Source organism: Eriocheir sinensis, chromosome 17 (assembly GCF_024679095.1).
Source record: "Eriocheir sinensis breed Jianghai 21 chromosome 17, ASM2467909v1, whole genome shotgun sequence".
Taxonomy (NCBI): domain Eukaryota; kingdom Metazoa; phylum Arthropoda; class Malacostraca; order Decapoda; family Varunidae; genus Eriocheir; species Eriocheir sinensis.
In genome coordinates, this window is record NC_066525.1 from 13,932,050 (window position 1) to 13,948,281 (window position 16,232).

Here is a 16,232-nt window from a genome sequence, read left to right on the forward strand (position 1 = left end):
TACCACTCTTGGGTTAAAGAAATTTGGTCGCCCCCTCCTCATGTTCTTCTCAAATCTACTTTGTTCATATGAAAACACAAACAAACAAACAAAAAAGGCATTTATAATAAAAATTTACAAATTTTGAAGTCAGGAGATGTTTTGGGGATTCAAGGAGTCCTTCAGTTGTTGCCCTAATCAGCCTGCCACCCTCGGGCACCAGCCTAGAATGCCTACATGGGATATCCAGCACTAAGTGTAGAGGTGTATCCAGACCACAAGTCAAGACTTAGATTCATGAATTAAAGTAACCTCTTACTATTTAACAGAAAGCCATCAATATTCTTATTTTTAAATAATAATCTGATCGTCATTTTATGGGTAATAGTGTGTCTCACTATTCATATAATTACCAAACATGAATTTGCTGGTTTCTAAATCAGATAGTCATATAACCTTTAAATGGGGCAACATATGAACCAGTAATTTAGCATGAGAATGTTTGGAAGGGCTTAATTTCAATTTGAATGTATAAAGGATTGTTATAAAGGCTTTAACCCCTTAGGGATGCAAAAAAATACAGTGGATGCCTCGCAGGACCCAAAAAAGCAGTTTTCAAGCACATTTCTTGTTAAAATCATTCAGTAAAAGTTTTACAGACTTTCAAGCCAGTTCTAATGGCATAAACATATATAAATTATTTCAACAATTAGCCAGAAAATTATAGAAAACCGAAAATAAGTAATTTTCCAATAACCTGGACAATTTTTTTTATAGAACATAAGTTGTATATATGAAAGAGACAAACATAAAAATGTAAAATTTGATGTAAAAATCAAATTGAGATAACCTCCTGACACGGAGCAATATTTTGGTGGGTTGTGCACACACGTGTAGATGTGTACTATAGTGGCTTCACAACTTTCCACAGCTTTGAGCACCTGATTTTGAGGTTGGGAGTGAAGGGAGGGTCGTGTGGGGTCAGGGTTCCTCTCACACATGAGGGCATGTCACAGACCCACAATGACCTTCACCCTGGCCTAACCAGCCAGCACGTGATAATCATGTTGATGGTTCTCTCTTAGCCGCCCTACGGGGACAATCCCCAGTAGAAGTGGATGGCTCTGGAGAGGGAGCTGCCCTATGAGAACAAGTCCCAGTAAATGAGGATGGCTCTGGAGAGGGAGGGGCTGCACATCCCTTACCCATCACAACTAACCCTGTGACTGAGCTGTTAGGCTTATTTTTGTGTGTATTTCAGCTTAAGGTTGTCGATAAGTTTATTTCAGATGCAGGACTATTAGTAGCAAAGTTCAGGAGGAAACAAGGGAAATACAGGAAAACGGAGGTGTCCGCATGTGGGACACTTGTCCTTTTACGGAACCCACCACTATTTCTGCTGGTGGGTCACTCATCCTTTAGGGGTTAATGCATCTATTGGTAACTATTTTCTATTAAATAATTTCCTGTGACCGCTGGCCACAGATAATATATGTGGTAACTTAATATTTTCTTTTGCTGTGGTCAAATAATGGTTGGAAATGGGTTGCTGGAATATTCTTTTTGGGGTTTCACTTTGCTAAGAAGCCATATTTCACTTCAGTCTTCAGTAAATTTATATGCCCCCCTATATTACTGCCCTTGTAATTAAAAAAAAAAGTCACACCCTTGTCCATGCCTACCTAGGTAGGGAAAATGGACGCAGGCTGAAATGACAAGAAAAAGACAGTCTGTGAAATAGGTTATTCCACCACTCACCCCCAAAAAAAAAATACACACTATCAACTGACATTCCACATACCCACCCAAGCCTGTCTAGACATATCAAACCCTAGACAGAAAAGGAAACCAATTCTGAAACTATGACCTTGTTCAGAGTCAGGTGAGGGTGAGGCTCCCATTCCCAATCCTCAACTTTATATTTGGAACAAATGAGACTGATTGCACCACAGATGGTGAATAATGAAACTGCCACTTCCTGAGTACTTAAGTCTAAAAATTAAAAAAAATATATGCCTATTAAATATCACCATATCAGACTATGAACACTGAACAAATCAGTAACATGGTGGTAAAATTTCTTTCTCTCAAATTTAAACACACATAAAGGAGGAAAAATTCTGGGAAAGTTCCATTCTTATTGATTTTCTTATTTTGATGAAAAATTTGTGGAGATTAAATTGTGTACTAATTTCTGTACCATACTAGTCACCATATCTGAGTAAGATGTGGAATTGTAAATATGTTATGCAGAACTGTTGATAAATGTTATTCAGATAAGGCACTGTTGTTGGTCAACTCACTAAAGTTCATGGGGTAAGTAGCTAGCGAGTGTTTCTAATTGGCATCAGTGAAGAAATGGTTGTGATGGTTAGTGACTGGACTCTACAGCACTAAAGAACTCACTGCATGCAATGACTTGCTGACATGTAGATAAATATTTAAGTGATCCTATATATGAAATCATATAGGCTATTTTTGTCCCTACAAAATCATCTAATTATATGGGAAAAAAAATCACAATGCACAGTAAAAATAGGATTTTAGAGTTCTTCCCAGACAGCATTATGATTAAAATGTATACGATGTTACTTCAGAATAATTTAAAAATTGTAAAGTTAGGTTGTGGTATGGCAAGATTTGGCAACTTTTTCATTATCATTTAATTTAGAGTGCACTAATATGTATAAATTTTCATGTCTTTAATCAAGATATCTTTTCAGAGAAGATATTCAGCCTGGAATCATTGCTCAAGGGAAATAGATTAAAACTATTTAAAAGAGCTTAAGTAGAAAAGGTATGAGTAGAGCTGCATCATCTTATTCATGTCTGTGGCAAATATTATATAATTTGCTCAAATGTTGTCACTGAAGTATATTAATTAATTAGCAGTTCATTAATTTATGTACAATAAAGTTATACAAGCAAGAGACACTGTTTCTCTGTAGCAACAAAACATCCTTGATTTGTTGCAACCCAAGTGACCCTTTACCTCACTATATTCTTAACTAACATCTACCTGTGTGACAATGCTTACCTGAAACATTTTTGAAACAGCTTCTTCAATCTTCCTTCATGTACCCTCATTTCAGTGTAACCCCTTTCCTCTGTTTCTTTCAGACTTCTAGTTTTGGAATCAACTCTTCTATATTGTGCAGTATCTTATCAAACAAGCATTTAACCTTTGATGCTCTTCCCACAGAGTAACTTTTTATAATTTTGAGATCTCCTCATACATACATGCTCAGCTTCTCATGGTCAGTCACTAAGTTCTGTTTATAAAAAAAAGTTATGAAGTGTTTAGAGTACATTCTACAATCCTATACAGTCCTAGAGCACATGAAGCACTCTAAACTGACCTTCAGTTATAATGAGACTGACCATGTTTACACTCAAAATAGAATTGATACAATGTACAAGAAAACAAGATGCCTTTAAATTGTGGTCAATGGATTCTTATTTTCTCAATTCCTGCATGAAAAGGAAAATGTTCTTTTGGAGATTTTACTATAATGAAACATACTTAGGTATTTTTTAATGTTTAATAAATAAAGTGATTTTTTTTACCAAGATAAGTTCATAAAGTCTCACACCTGTTGCCTGATACTCAAAAGAAGTTCAGAATGAGTCACAAACACACACACTGGCCACCTCATACCTGACCTTAACCAACCTGTCTTTTTTAGGACTCCAATAGTCATCTTAAAGACAGGTTTATAAATATGACAGGGTACTGGATTATCAACGTGTGTTTTGTACCTCATCTCAAAACTTTCATTATGACTGCCTTATTAACATCACTGAAAAACTATATTATGACATACTGATAAGTAATAAATAATAATATTTTTGGGCAAGGGGTTCTGTCAAGTAAACATTATTGTTATGCTGGTTGAATCAACAAGTTTTATCAAAATTTTTGACTGTCCCAAAACTGGGTCTAAGTTTGATGCTTAGGACACCACATATAGGTCCTGCATGAAAATTTGCTCTATAATAATGTATTTCCTCCATTCTATTTATGTAACTGGACAAAGTTAGGTGTTGATAATTATTTATTTTTGTCTAAAACTGCTGAGAATTAACAATGAGCAGAGCTTAAGCTAACCTCAATATACAACGAGGATGTATTCCTGGAAAGCGATGTACAGTGCAGTATCAGTAGCCAAGCAGTCACAACATTGTTACATTTGCTGCTACTTTGACCACATTGCTGGGTAGTATGTTCCCAGGTGGTAATCTCGGGAGAGGCTCTGACCTAAGATGTTGCAGACCATGGGACACCCAATAGGTATAATAGAAAAAAATAAAAATAATAATAATAATAGTGATAAAAATCGTGTTTCTATTTTGCTCTGAGGCTTATGAAGAACATGAAAATAGAGAAGTAGTGTAAAATATATATTGGAGTATGAGATCAAGGGATAGTGATACTAAATCTAATGAAATAGGTGGAAGTCTAACTACTAAATCATCAAGATGGCGACAAACAAACACTATCCAAGATGCGCCCAGACGGTTCCTTCCAGCACAAAAAATCTGCTATTTGACAGAATCCAAACTTTAGTGTAGAAACTTAGTTAGAAAACATTATTTTTGGAAATCATTATTGGCGAGAGCCTACTGTAGATAAGAAAAAAAAATATTACCTGAGAATAAAGCCTTTACTCCTGCAGCTGATGACGTATTTCTTCGATCTGCAAAGAACAGTTCCCATATAATAGCCAGCAGCAATACAGCACACTTTGATGATTATCTACTTCAGCCTTAAGCATGTTTTATTGATTTTTTTATTCTGGTGCTAATATGTCAATCTTTTATGGTTTATAGAAAGCTAACTAGTGCTATTTAACAGCTGGTGATACCATGCAAGATTTACCTCATCTTCTTTCTCCCTGATGTGTGTTTCTATGTCAGCCAGCTTACTGAGGAAACGCTGTTTGAGTGCAAGGTTTTCAATGTTTGCTATCTCTGCTTCCTGTGCAGCACGTTGTTGTGTCAGAAGTGTCAGCTCATTTTCCAACATTGATATGCGTGCATACAGTTTACCTGAAAGGAAGTCAATCTTAAAATTCAGAAATATAAATCATTAACTGATAAACATCATGCTGGTTCAGTTTATAAGTCTTTTAAATTAAATGGAATGGAATGAAGAAACACAGAATGCGATAACATTCAGGAAGCTAAAATAACAGGCACTTGAGGAATATATATCAAAGAAAAGATAAACTTATAAAAGATGTGTTATGACTGAAAGAGAATTAAAAGTAAAATACATGATGTATTATGTAAGAGAAAGCTAAGAGAATAAATGTAATTAAAATACAAAGTAGAAGAATCAGCAACATAAATTCATGTACTTAACTGCACAACTAGCAATAAGTGGAGCCAATGATGGTACACTGTGTGGGATGACTTAAAATAAGAAGAACTGAAGGAGAGCTTACTGGTACTGTCGGAGGAGTGTCCACCGTCCTCTGATGACCTGCCATGGCCACCACCTGAGGAGCTGCCCTTTTTGGAAGAGGAACGCCCAGACTTGCCTATGAGTTAGAGTTATTTATAAATGATATGATATGCAAGAGAGTCACCATCAATCATGTAAAGAAAAATGATTAATAATATACATAGCAACATATTTTTCAAACTTAGTAAAGCAAATGTAAATATGAGGCGCTGCGTGCAATATTAGGGTAAGCGCCAACCACGTGGGTTTGGAGTTATGATCATATACTACTATTCTGACCCTTCCTCTTTTATCTGAGCAAGTCATTTACCCCAAATCAACACTGGAAATAAGGTAAAAAGTCTCAGGAAAACATATCTCGCTCAAACGTATGGTCCGCGCGAGGTAGGGTGGGCATGCTGGCGTGGAGTAATGGTGTAAGTCCCCAGCGGGCTCTGGGAGGAAGTGACGCAGTTGCCATGTCTAGCTGATCTAATTAATTTTTTGTACAATTTCTAACTTTGTTTGATATTCAATAGCTGACTTAATGTACTTTTGTTTGTTGTACTTTTTATAATTGACTAGTGACAATTTTTAACTAGTTCTTTCTGAGTGAACATGACTAGCTACATTAATTACAACAATTTGCATTATCTTCTGACTTCCAACTGCTCTAAATCCCAGTAAATCACAATACAAGTAAAAACAATACTTCTGGTGGATTTTCTTTTTTCAAAACCCAGGGTGTTTTTTTTTTCTTTTTTTTCTTTTTGCGCTTTGTACATTACATGGGCAGTTTTTTCTTTACATAAGCTTCATTTTGGTATCAAAATTATGATTCTAGCTTTAAAACCAACAAAAAAATTGCAATTTGAAGTTGCAAAAACTTCAACTGTGATTTCTAAGGATTTTAAAAACTGGCGCTTACCCCATTATTGCACGCGGCACCTCACATATAGAATACTATTTCTAGAAAAGTTTTAATATTGGTTACAAACATAATTATTCAATTATATTTCACTCCACCTTTAGAAAACTGCAAAGACATTCCATAGCTACGTTGACAGGGAAGATACCTTTGAATAAATATTATTATGATAAAGTCAAGAGTAAGTCAAAAGATTTAAACATTTCAACTCCAGGACATGGATTTCTTTTTTCAATTATTATGAAAATGGTACAGCATTAGATTACCTTCATGGAAAACACAAACGTACAAGAGAAAGAGAGAAAGAATAAACTGCTATTGTCTCTCCCACTTCCAACTTTAGGAAACAAAAAAGTACAGATAGTCAGAGGAAGAAAGACTTCCCAGTGAAACAGACCACTATATTCTCACACATTACTAATGATTCCAAGAACAACAAAAGAACTACTGCAGAAACAGTTATGGAAATTTGGGTCACATGATAATTTACATTTTTAATGGCATTCATTAGTTTAAAATATAACAATAAATAAGCCATTTTTTGTAGTTTCCTGTTGCTGAACAATAACAGCGTTCAGGTCAATAGATGTTAGAGCTAAACTTCAGCAGCAGCCACCACTCTGCAACAGAACTTCATGCACCCCTTTGGGCACCCCATTCTTAAATATTTAATCAGTTACTTTTCAGAATAGTATAATTATTAAACTGGAAATAAATACCAAATACCAGGCGCTTAAACTCATGCATTTTTTTTAGTGCTTACCTTATTTTCTAAATTTGTTTTTATGTTGCCTTGTTTGTGCAGAAAAGACAAGTACAAAAATATGCAAAAACAAGAAGAAAAAAAAAAGAAAAAAAAAAGAACTTTTCAACTTGGGTGTGACAAGATACTTACCTTTGCTGGCCTTGGACGGGGAGGGCATCTGGGGCTTGGAGGAGGCACCGTCACCCTCCTTCTGGAACATCCCTGAGAAGTCCGTCACCTGTGGCACTCCAGAACCACTCCCTCCCGGCTTGCAGGGTGGACTGTTGCCAGCTTCATTTTGCTGTTTAGAATATTTTTAGGCATCTTTAGATAAACTGCCAATGATTATTAAAATTAAGTGAGGGGGAAATATATTTCAGTGCCATAATCAGTGGGGATTCATAAAATAAAGTGATGGTTCTTCTCTCGTTTCTTCAAAACCCTGAGAACTGAGCTTTTGTTTACCTGAACCCCAAGCAAGCCACAATGACTTTTGCTATGCTTATTATTCTGAGCATTACACCTAGGGTTGCCACCTTGAGATCAGAAAAATATGGAACATCTCACTCTCCAATGCGGAACAAATCTGTATTTTAAGGGACAGGTGGCAACCCTAAAATTTCTGTAGCCTGCCCTGCCTTGACAGCCGTTGCTTGCTGCTTGTGGAGGCAGGAAGAAGGGGGGTTGCGTACTGTAGGCCTACTACATGTTTTCAGGACGACCCTTAACAAACATAATTTTATGGCCTGTTGCTTTAGATTGACTGAAAAAGGCCATTACTACAGCTTTAAAATGCTGAATTTTATCTGCTTGCCCATTCAGACAGACAAATACAGAACAAATGGCATTCCGTATTGGTTCAAAACGAAACACACCATTTCATTCTCCAATACGGAACGATTCTGTATTTTAAGGGACAGGTGGTCACCCTAATTACACCACTTTAGATGCATACAGAATTTATGGTAAATCCTGAAAGAAGCAATAAGAATAGCTTTCTGTATATGTAAAAAATAAATAAATAAATAAATAAAATAAAATAATAATAATATAAAACAGAGTACCAGCTCTCATACTAACAACGACCACTTACCAGGTACGATTCTGAAAACCTGCTGTCATCCACAGAGAGGCGTGAATCATCATCTTCATCCATGATGTTGATAGTTGGTCCAACTTCGTCATCTGAGGAGCTAAGAGCACCTCCAAAGAGTTGCTCTGAGACAACAAAATGTGCATTATTCATACTGCAGGTGTTGAAAAGTACTGAAATATAATACAATGAGCATTATGTATGACAAGATGACTGTGGGAAACCACTATGTCTTGATTTCCAAGGGTTTGTCCTGCATGTCAGCTGTAGCTTTCTAAAGTTAACCTCTATCTAAGTACCAAGTTTCTGCAGATTTCAGATTTACCAGACTGAATCTGCTGTCTATAAACTGTCCATTTGTGAAGAGGAATACATGCTAAAATGAGACTAAGATTCATCATGAGCTGAACCTCCTCCCAAACCCTCCTGTGGAAGCATTCATGGTCTAGGAGGACCACCCTCCAAACAGCTTTCAATACCCCTTGGAGGCACACATTTTCTACCTTCAAAGCACTTATGAGTTTTCGAAATGGCCACCCTAAGTCACCCAATCAATTTTTTTTTTTTCATTCTTTATTCAGTCATTATCAGTTTTTATTGAGTTCCCAAAATATAATGTTTTTTTCTTTGGCCAAGCTTTATGAGAGAATAATTAATAGTGTGCATAATCCTGCTAAAAACACAGAAAAACAGCACCTAAAACATAACCTCCTTCATGCTGGTGGTGGTGATGAAATGGACTGTATTGGCTATCCGGTGGCGACTCGGAGACAAGTACTGTTTTGACTTAACTCGGACCAGAAGTCAAAATAGCTACTAACAATTATTTAACAGCAAGTTAAATTATTCTTAAGCTGCTGGAGAGCAAAATAAAGCCCTGGGCGAAAAAATACGAAACCTCCTAGCTGTGTTTTGGCTGTTTGGGCCACTCAGGAGACTGCGGCCCGCAGCACATTCGCCCTTCAGTGGTCACACACACCACACACAGACACAAACCTTAAAACCTTACCAGCAAAGGGTAAATACATTTTTTTTTTCAACCAGCAGGTACCACGTTTGGACATTTGGCTTCAAACGACAGCCAGTATTAATTTTTCCCGAAATAGAAAAGAGGAACTGAGTAAAGCCAAAACAGCACTTGTCTCCGATTCGCTGCCGGATAGCCAATACAGTCCATTTTTATAAAAGAATGGATGTGGAAAACTGGATTGCCATTATTTTTTAAAATTTTAACTCTGTTTTAGAAGAAATGCAATGAATCATCATACCCTCTTTTATATTTTTACCAAAAACTCCTTAATTAATTATACGAAATACGATGTTATACTGCCCCCCAGCTTCTCATAAAGGTAAAAGTTCTACAATAAGTTAACACTTACTCAGTGCAATGGTTGCTTAATCAGCAAAATCTGGAGACAGAATATCTGCAAGTCCCCTTAAGATTAGGTTCATAATACTAAGGATTTACTGTACAAGAAATATCTTTAAAAACTATCCAGGCAAGTATGTTTACAAACAGAGAAGAACCATCTGCTTACCATCAAGGTTTGAGGATGATATATTTGTATCAGCATTATTCTTTTTCTCATCTTCTTCTCTAATTACTTCCCATCGAATAGAAGTAGCTTCATTATCGGTTCTCAACAAACGTTTCACTTCTTTTTCTATTTCTGGTAAATCCAGGTTCTAAAAAGTGTTAAAAATGTGTGTAAGTAACCTTACTAATGTGTGCATAACAAAAAGATGACAGCAACTGAAATTCAAGATGTCTAGACACATACCTTGAGCTCACACTTGCCTAGGAACCAAATAATGTATACCAATAAAAGAGCAGAGTTTGGAGGAATACCGTGTTTTATAATTTTTTCAGAACACCTCAAAAGTAGTGTCCAAAATAAAATATGACAGCCCCAACATTCCCATAAATAAATAAAAAAGTAATTCAAGTTATGTGATTAAATACAAGGTACTACCCTAAATTTCTGAAATTTTGAAATTTACACAAAAAAACTGATGTAGTTTAAGGGAAGGTGGAGAATCATTAAAATACTTGAGAATCACCTACTAAAATGTTCATATATAGAAAAGAGAAAGTACGAAAATATATACCTTTTTTCTCAGTGTTTTCCTAAAACGTCGTTTACGGACATTTTTGAGTGGTGGGGTGTAACCATGTGGCCACAGGTATTTTTTGTCTACTTTGTTGGGGTCTCGCCTCTTCTTTTTAGAGTCTTCTTCCTCAGGGGGATCTTCTTCCTCCCTAACCATCAACATCTGGAAATAAAAATAAGCTGATACTATTGACATATTATAATTTAGGACTTGATTTTGATTCATGACTACAAACAGGCATCTGCATCAAAACCATCTTCTTTTCCTTGGTTAAAAGAAAGAATAGTCAAATGTTTAATTTCCTTTCCAACCATCTTACCTGGCAAACATCCGCTGTCTTGTAGAAATTCTTACCATCAATGCTCTTCCATGTTTCCATTATTGTGGGGTAGTCCATCAGCTGAAAATTAAGTATCCCTATATCAAGAAATGTTGGAATGTCTTCTACACACAGAGGCTAAACAGTTGCCAGTGTTTCCATTTTCTTTTCTATATTGGCATTTTTTACAACTTATTTAGTGCTGAAATATTTCTGAATGGTGGAAATATATAAATCAAACAAACTTCAACTTGGTCTTTGAAATACATGATGTGAGTAAGTTCCCTTTATTTTCACAATTTAACATACCTTTCTATTGTCTTGCAGTTCTTCAGATTTGTGTAAGTAGGTAAATCTAACACATGTGATTACTGAAAATGATTACGTTTTCAAAGATAAAGATTGATAAACACCCATTTGGAAAAAAAAAGGGGTGTGGGGGGAGGGAGGGGGGAGCCTTAAACCAATACTGGTGATTCTAAAGGACAAAATTATTAAGATATAAATACAGACTAAAAAGTAGCAGATGACTTAAAAGATGCTTTACCCTTGCTTTGTACATGATGGTGTCAATTGTGATTACACCATTCCTCATGTCATCCTTGTCGTTGGTGAAGTCAAGCTGAATGGCTAGGCGGTCCTTGATGTTAGTGTGGCCATGTCTGATGGCCTCACGCAGGGAAGCAGCCTGGGCCTGCAATGAGCCCTATTTGTGCACTGACGATGTCCACTTACGGCAGAATAGACGAGGTAATATTCAAACTTGAAAGCATTTCTAGTTAATTTTCATGGAAATAAAACAAGACAAACTCTAATGATAAGCAATTTTTCTCCCATTATTATATAATATAGGATTATGTGAACATCTGATGGGATGTAAGACATCCCCTATTGCTAAGGGAATGTCTTGGTCACAACCAAACAAATAAATTTTTGGAGCTTTTGCAATGATTAGGATACCCAACAATGATGATTATAAGGATCACTTACTGCTGGAAGCCTCAGAATAAACTGATTTTCAAGTTCAGCTCCTTGTGACCCAGGTGGCCGGGCCATCCGCCCTTTAATGTTTCTGTTCATCTTTGAGAACTCTGAGAACCAAGACTACAGGAAAAAAATACACCTGAATCGCTGGACAAGTTTCTCCCTGGAAAACAAAACAAAACAGAAAACATTAAATATCTTAACAGCATTTCTGTTGCTTGTCACTACTTTGTACTTTGACTCAGAAAACTTATATATACTTCCTTACTAATGAGACTTTCTATACAACTAAGTGAGGTCATTCTTTGTTGATTTATACCACAAGGTGCTGGCTATCCTGTGTTTGAATATACCCTAAACTTAACCTAACAAAAACCCAAACAGTAACTATAGGTCTTGACTCAGAAAATTCATATATGCTTCCTTACTAATGAGACTTTCTATACAACAAAGTGAGGTCATTCTTTGTTGATTTATGCCATAAGGTGCTGGCTATCATGTGTTTGTATATACCCTAAACTTAACCTAACCTAACCAAACAAAACCCCAGTCATTAGCCCTAAAGGCCTTGACTCAGAAAATTCATATATGTTCCCTTACTAATGAGACTGAGACTTTCTATACAACAAAGTGAGGTCATTCTTAGTTGATTTATACCATAAGGTACTGGTAATCATGTGTTTGAAGATACCCTAAACTTAACCTAACCTAACAAAACCCCAGTCACTATAGGTCTTGACTCAGAAAATTCATATATGCTTCTTACTAATGAGACTTTCTATACAACAAAGTGAGGTCATTCTTTGTTGATTTGTACCATAAGGTGCCGGCAATCATATGATTAAAGATACCCTAAACTTAACCTAACCTAACCTAACAAAACCCTGAACAGTTACTATAAGTCTTGACCCAGAAACTTCATATATGCTTCCTTACTAATGAGACTTTCTATACAACAAAGTGAGGTCATTCTTTGTTGATTTATATTGTAAAGTGCAGGCAATCATGTGTTTAAAGATACCCTGAACTTAACCTAACCTAAGCTAACAACACCCGGTTAATCTAGCTAACTACTGCTTCTAATATACCGAAAAAATAGCATGTTGAGTGCATAGGATACTTTATTTGCATCACATTTGTTAAGGTTTTAGTTACCGATTCATACCAAATTACTGCGTCAACGGCTTGAATGTGTGGGGATGCCTTGAAAGTTTCTAAGTCCAGTGTTGTTTCACGAGGGCTTCCTAATCAGACTGAGCCTCATAGCTGCCTTACACTACACCACAGAAACTAGTTCCTAAGTCAGTAATATCCAGAACACACATGGATCATTACGATTTCGGACATAAAACGGTCTTTAAGAGTTCTGTTATTTTCTTCTCTATATTACAGCAAATAATGGCACTATGCGGGTGTGTATCACGGCTAACGTGTAGGCGGCTTCCTGAAGCTCAGTTTTCCTCTAGCCGCCATGATGGACGGAGAGACTGACACTCTAGTCTTCTCTAGTCTCCTCAAAATATAATTTTACTTTACCTCTCAGTATGTGTTAACGGAGTATTTAACCTCTTTAATGGTATGCATGTAGTTTGACAAAAGGACCGGTTACTATCCACTTCTATACCAGATGTTTGTCTTGTGACACGTTTCACTTTGATTTACCCATGAGGCACCTCGTGCCACATTGCAGCGTCAAATAACCCAAAACCAAGTCCTTGTGACCCTTCAATACCACCATATTCGAACAGTGACATGGGCATGTGACATGAGGTGTGCTTGGTGCCTCATGGTCACATTAAGCTGTGACAAGCACGTCTCAGAAAAGAAACTGGATATTGTTCACCGTGCGCAACTCAAAATTTTAGTAAAATGACAGCTGTCACAAATCGGTTTTATTTTGCACCCCAAAGTACTCGGTAACAATGATCTAGCATTAACTTAGCAGAAGTGGACGGGTTAACTATCAGTATTGTACCATATGTAGTTGTTGATTGTAGGGTCCCACCTCCCCTCTCGGTGATTATTGCATGATTATTTTCATCCATTGTAAATGAAACTTGTTTCACTAGAGTTGCTCTACTTCTAGGGCCTTTTTCCCTAGGAGGTTACAATGTGGGGGGAGGGGAGTCCAGGGGGGGCGCAGCTCTCCCTGGTTAGGAGGGGGGTGAAGCTCCCCTGTTAGAGGTTAGGTTATGTAAAGTTTGGTTGGGGTATATTAGGTGTGGGCCGTCAGAAATTACACAGTGTGGGACTGATTTGGGCAGCGGTTGTGGGGAGGTTCCACTACACTTACCATCCAATGACACACCCAACACTCATCAAAAGATCGACTGCAGCTGCTGCTAGGTTATTTTATAATAGATTACAAGAGTATACGTTAGGGACTTTCCTTACTTTCGAGATAAGGTAATTTCCCTTATTTAAAGGATTTTTTAAAGGGAAACTTTGGAAGCCCATTTTTCAGTGTTTTTGCCTTCCCCCCCCAAAACCCCAGTTCCCCAGGCTTGTTTTGGGGGGAAGGGGGGCTAGAGTGGTGAACAGGGAGTAGTAGTTGTTCTGTAGTTTTACACAAAACTTCAAACAGTCACTATAGGTCTTTACCCAGAAAATTTATATATGCTTCTTTACTAATGAGACTTTCTATACAACAGAGTGGTCCTTTTTTGTTGATTTGTACCATAAGTTGCTGGCTATCATGTGTTTGAAGGTATCCTAAACTTAACCCAACCTAACCTAACAAAACCCCAAATAGTTACTATAGGTCTTGACTCAGGAAATTCATATATGCTTGCTTAAAAATTATACTTTCTATACAACAAAGTGAGGTCCTTCTTTGTTGATTTTAAGTAATACCTGTGTCAGATACCACACAGTTGGCCTGCATATTATTAGCTAGTATGTACAATACACCCAGATTTGTGCATCTATTACTATTTAGGGGCAGTGATTAGCGGGCTTTTTCTGAAATTCCATTTTTTTTTGTTTTTGCCCTTGAGCTGCTTCCTTTACCGTAAAAAAAATAATAATCTTACCTGACTGCATATTCGAGATTGTTTCCAGCACACAGAGAGCGGCTTTCACATATATTACTACTCACGGTTTCACAACTTCCCTGTAATCTTGGGCTCAGTGTGTGGCGCGATGGCTACTCATCTCTAGAAACATAAATCAGTTTTCAAGCACATATATTCTTCTTCTCCTTCTTCTTGGGTGTTTTATGGGGCTAGCTAGGCTGTGGGGGATGAAGATATGACCCGAAAACGGAACATCAACAACCCTACTCACCAGATGTGGCTCGTCTTGGTCTAGTTCGCGGGTGTTCACTCCGTTTCTCAGACAACAGCCTTTATAACGGCTCCAGAATCCTTCGTCTTATTGTAGATGTGAGTTCTCTTTTGGCTCTGTATTCCCTTCTACACTATATATATCCCCTTCGTCGTTGCTAACTACGGACTGGCCTTGGTCTCGACACTCACACAGCTTCTGAAGAGAAGGGATAAGTAGGCACTACTCCTCGGGCCCTCACTCTCAACACTTTCAAGCTACTTACTCATCTTCAGTCTACTTTAGTTCACTCTCTCCCACTCGTATCCTAGTTCAATCGATCAATCAATGGGGGCATACGCTGGGAGACGTGTCGCCTCGCCTACCCGAAGGCCTATACCCATATAGCTGGGCGTCATCGCGATAAGTTATCGCGATACTTTATCGCTGATAACAAAATCGGGTTATCGGCCATCCGCTACTTATTTATAAAAATATCGGTATCTTCGTTTCTTTTGTAACCAAACCAGCGATAATTGCTACTTTTTTCCGCCTCTCAGAAAAACAATGTCTCCTCCCTACTGCGCATGCGTGGCCTGGGCGCCCGGTTGATACTGATGAGTAAGAAGATAGCAATATGGGAGGAGGAGCAGGCTCAGAAACTAAACAAGATGCCTCCAAGAGAAAGAGAGAAAGAGGGATGGAAAAGACTGCGGAGGAACCTGAGAGGTAGAGAAACGAACCAGGAAGTGAAGCTGAGGATAGAGGGAAAAGAAACCAGCAATGATGAAGAGATAAGAACGGCAATAGAGGGATACTGGAGGGGCATAGTGCAGACCAACACTGAGGAAGACCAAACGGGAGATCCAACAATATACAGTGACAAAAAAGAAATGGGAGGTGTTACAATTGAACTGAAGGATGTGGAAAAAGCACTAAAAGGTATAAAGAATGGAAAAGCAGGCGGAGCGGATGGAGTGCTCGGTGAATTTATAAAATATGGAGGAGAAAGACTCAAACATATCCTGCATGAAATGTTCCAAATAATACTGGAGGAGGGTGTGATCCCACAAGACTGGAAAAGAAGCAGAGTAACACTGATTCACAAAGGAGGAGGGAAACCTAAGGAGGAAATAGAAAATTATAGGCCCATTTCAGTCATGAACATCATGGCAAAGATATTTGGAAAAATCTTGAATGAAAAGCTGAAAATGTGGGCAGAGGAATCCAAGGCGTGGGGAGAAGAACAGAGTGGATTCAGAGAAGGAAGAGGAGGGCTGGAAAATGTGTTGGTTCTTAAAGAAATAATAAACAGAAATAAGAAGCAAGGAAAAGAGCTGTACCTGATATTTATAGATATTG

General features: G+C 37.5%; 1 protein-coding gene across 5 annotated transcripts; it reads right to left on the reverse strand.

Moving 5' to 3' along the window:
* Nucleotides 1-3,507: 3,507 nt before the first annotated feature.
* LOC126999983 (transcription initiation factor TFIID subunit 7-like) lies at nucleotides 3,508-15,116 on the reverse strand. 5 transcript variants are annotated; one of them, XM_050863327.1, is made up of 12 exons: nucleotides 14,892-15,110; nucleotides 11,613-11,769; nucleotides 11,170-11,328; nucleotides 10,623-10,703; nucleotides 10,301-10,465; nucleotides 9,730-9,877; nucleotides 8,192-8,316; nucleotides 7,249-7,399; nucleotides 5,427-5,522; nucleotides 4,859-5,028; nucleotides 4,629-4,676; nucleotides 3,508-4,237 (listed from the first exon to the last, which is right to left on the reverse strand). In XM_050863327.1, the coding sequence occupies exons 2-11, from the start codon at nucleotides 11,700-11,702 to the stop codon at nucleotides 4,644-4,646; spliced, it is 1,218 nt and encodes a 405-aa protein (XP_050719284.1). In that variant the 5' UTR covers nucleotides 11,703-11,769; nucleotides 14,892-15,110; the 3' UTR covers nucleotides 3,508-4,237; nucleotides 4,629-4,643. The 5 variants fall into 5 exon arrangements, with proteins under 5 accessions (XP_050719284.1, XP_050719285.1, XP_050719281.1 ...); XM_050863328.1 differs by having other exon boundaries at nucleotides 3,508-4,676; nucleotides 11,170-11,316; nucleotides 14,892-15,116; XM_050863324.1 differs by having other exon boundaries at nucleotides 3,508-4,676; nucleotides 14,892-15,109.
* Nucleotides 15,117-16,232: the final 1,116 nt, after the last annotated feature.